Source organism: Lotus japonicus, chromosome 2 (genome assembly GCF_012489685.1).
Source record: "Lotus japonicus ecotype B-129 chromosome 2, LjGifu_v1.2".
Classification (NCBI taxonomy): domain Eukaryota; kingdom Viridiplantae; phylum Streptophyta; class Magnoliopsida; order Fabales; family Fabaceae; genus Lotus; species Lotus japonicus.
Window position 1 is genome coordinate 22,143,443 of NC_080042.1, and position 3,926 is coordinate 22,147,368.

A 3,926-nucleotide genomic window follows, 5' to 3' on the forward strand; every position below is an offset into this window, starting at 1 on the left:
TGATTGTGTCTTTTTGCTGATAATCTTTGGAGCAATTTGACGTCTAAGTAACGAAGTGGAACTTCGTGAGGAACCTTGGGACAATAGGAAGGTCCTGATCAACGCAAGTTCTTTAATGTTTGATCATGGTATTACAATAGTTGCAGAAGTGCGTGATCTCTCTCTAGTTGCGGCGCCGAGAGCTTGTGCTTGTCCTTCGCGAGATTACATTAATTTTAACATTGTCATTTGGTCCTCTAGAGAAGCTAGTTGTGGAGGTGTCCTGCGTGGGAGTGATATGAGTGGACTCCCAGCTTCTGTCATTCTTTAGGAACCTCTAATATTCTTTTAGCGGAGCTCTATGGTATTCCTATTGCTATTGAATTGACATCTAGATCTCTGAAGGTTACTTCAGAGAGTGACTCAAATTCTGCCATAAATATTCTCTACTTTGAGTTAGTGTTAATGGAGCCTCATAAGAGGTTATTGGAAATTATTAATATATATTTCTATATTAAATTATTGTTATATATTTTCATATTAAACATAGAATCGCCATTTTTATGGACCTCTCATGAATTTACAATAATGGATGAAAGAGTGTTGAGAAAAATATTGAATAATGTTTCTAGCATTATTCTTTAGGGAATTGGTTTTACTGCGAAGACTAAAAATTAAAAATGCAGAAAGATGACATGAATATATAAAGTGTCCCATTTATAGGGGGAAAACGCAACACTAACCCGTTGAATATGAGAGAGTATTGTATCCTTTAGTTCATTTTTCACCATACAAAAAACTAAATTTTAAATTTTAAAAAGTTTTTTTTCTGAAATGAAATTTAAAAAAAAAATTGAACGAAAAATTTAAAAAGTTTATCATGAAGAAAATATGATAAAAGATATAAAACATATAATTTCCTTCTTTATATTTACCCGCCAAAAGAATTACAAGCGGCAGCACCCAAATTCAAAAATTGCGGAATGATTGCTGATCCGCACACGCCCTGCAAAACGACATCTGGCCGTCCAAACTCTTCTAATCGACGTCCCATATCTTTCCATGTTACCATCCTCGGATCACGAATATAAACCATCGATTACTCTGAATCCAACGGTCCAGATCAAAATTCAAAACTCAGAAGCTATCAAAATTCAATTTCCTCACTCTCCAACAAATAAATACCCACGATCACCTCTTCCATTTCTCAAACCATCTCTAATCAAAACCCTAAATTTGCAAATTTTCTCGGGAAAATGTCAGGTCGTGGAAAGGGTGGAAAGGGGCTTGGCAAGGGCGGAGCAAAGAGGCACAGGAAGGTTCTGCGCGACAACATCCAAGGCATCACGAAGCCCGCGATTCGGAGGCTGGCGAGGAGAGGCGGCGTGAAGAGGATCAGCGGTCTCATCTACGAGGAAACCAGGGGAGTGCTCAAGTTCTTCTTGGAGAACGTGATCCGTGATGCGGTGACGTACACGGAGCACGCCAGGAGGAAGACGGTCACCGCCATGGATGTCGTTTATGCTCTCAAGAGGCAGGGCAGGACTCTCTATGGCTTCGGAGGTTAAAGAATATCACGTTTGCTTTTGGAAGTAGAACGTTTGTCCTTTTGCGTTGTGATCTTGGATTTTGTTCTTTTGTGTAATGTAAATCTTAAATGAAATGAAAGCATAACCAATTCTGTGTAGGCGGAATTGGAATCTAGAGTTTAATTTTGAGGTGAATGTGGTTACTGTGTTAAAAGTTTGACTTGGTGAACACCAGTGCATTCTCAGTTTCTACTCATTTTCTACCCATGATAACTTACAGTGAAGTAAGATAAACCAGTAGGTGCCAATTGCTGACTCTAGTATGTTTTTCATAATCTTGTTGAAGTCATAGTTCGATATAACTAAACCAATATTAATTGATTAAACGTTTAGATTGAACTACAGGAAAGCAGTGAATGAACTATTTTAATGACCACATACATCATTTATTGAATGAATCTACAAAACTAACTTTTGCTTATAATAGTGACCTGAGGGTGTATAGAGTTTATACAAGGTTAATCTCAAGCAGTATTTCCTGTGTTTACTGAAAGTAATCTGATTTTCTGCTCTTTGTGCGAATAGGATTTTCTCCAAGAGTAGTGGCTTTTGTTGGATCAAATGAGTTAAGATTCATAAGTTGTGATTGTCTAGAAGTTTGAAACAATGATTTTAGGTAGACAAAGGAAAATAGGGTACATGTCTGGCAGTCTGGGTGCTGCACGTATGGAAATCATTTGGTGACCTTTATTATAAGTTTTAGAATAATATTTTATGGAAATGATGTTTTTGTTAGGAAATAATACAGCTGAAGAAATAAACATGAGCATGAGCACAATCAATAATTGAAAAAATTTATGTGGAAAACTCGGAAAACTGGAGAAACATTAGTGCATCCTCAATTTCTTCACATGATAACTTACCAACATGTATGTGAACTAAGACCAGCCAGTAGGTGCCAGCTTAAGAGTAATTATAGGTCCAATTGCTGACTGCCTGACTCTAGCATGTTTTTGCATGTTTTTTAAAACCATGTTGAAGTCATGGTTCAATGTAATTATGTAACTAAACCTATATAAATTGAACGTTTAGATTCAACTACAGGGAAAGTAGGGAAATGTATACAGTTTATACAAATCTCATTTTATGCTCTGTGCCAATTACATGTTTGGAAGAAATGCCCAAATGAGGAGAAGCATGGGTTGATCCACCACAACCACTAGGGAGAAAGTTGATTAGCATAATGAGAAGCCACAAACAACATTGAAGCTTAATAATTGTCAAGGTTGAGAAGCCACAAGATGAGGATCCTCTTGATAAGTTTTTTAGAGAGAAAACTATAGTTGAAGTTTCTAACTCACAAACTCAATTCAAATTATGACTAAAAGTAAGTGGGTAAATACAAAATTGGGGTCATACACATAACTCTCTTCTAAGCTATGAATGCCCAGCAAATGTAATAGGCCAAGCCCATCATGGGGTGTTGGCTTCGGTAAAACTGTACCACCGTGGTTCAGTTTATTCACAACCATTGGATATATCAATTTTAAATTGACAGGTTGAGATTAAAGTTAGAAATTTGAATTTACTAAAATATCCTTGTCATCAACAAACCCTCCTCTCTCTTCTGGGCTCTCTCTCCTTGCGCGTATCTTTCTCTCTCTTCTGTGTTGATCTTCTCACTCAGCCTTAGTAAAACTCGATCTGAAAATTTGCCTAAAAAGCACTCAAACTGAATGCCAAACTAAAACAAAAATTGAAACTTTTGCTCAATTCAGCGCTTTTTTTGGATCTGATTCTTGGGACTCATGGAAGAGGATCTGGGCAGGGAGGTTTGCGGTGCTTGAAGATGTGGAGAATCAATATATTCAAAGGGTATGCAACCATTTTCTTATCTTTCTTGAAATATGGAGTCAAATTGACACCCATTTTTTCAAATCCCCTTCTTTTGCTTTATTCATGTTAAAAATCCAATCTTTTTCACTGTCGGATACTAAAAAAGTGTTCCTTTTTCTCTCATGAAACAGGGTGACCAAGCTTCAATCATTGGGGTGCAATAGATTTTATGAAGGAGTTGGAGCAGTTGGTTCAATCCCTTGAATCACAGAAAAGGATGAGAAAAAATAAAGAGGGTTGTTCTTCTTCATCTAAGTTTTCTAAGCCACCATCAGATTCATCTCCATCACCTGGTTTTGGAGAAGTCATCATCATCCACATAAGTCAGAAGGATAAGCTGTTGAGAAAAAGAAGCAGATTTTCTCAGACTTGCTAGCACAGTGCAGAAAACCAGTGAAGAAGATGAGGATAATATTGTCTAAGGAATAAATAAATTGAGGGTATTATTGTCACTACAATCTAAAATTTTATGTGTAGCACAGTGAGTCAGTTTTTAACTGACCCACCAAAGACGTCGTCCCA

General features: G+C 37.0%; 1 protein-coding gene across 1 annotated transcript; it reads left to right on the forward strand.

Moving 5' to 3' along the window:
• Positions 1-1,178: 1,178 nt before the first annotated feature.
• Positions 1,179-1,760, forward strand: LOC130735303 (histone H4-like). The gene has a single exon (XM_057587369.1). It carries the CDS (start codon positions 1,236-1,238, stop codon positions 1,545-1,547), a length of 312 nt encoding a protein of 103 aa, XP_057443352.1. The 5' UTR covers positions 1,179-1,235; the 3' UTR covers positions 1,548-1,760.
• Positions 1,761-3,926: the final 2,166 nt, after the last annotated feature.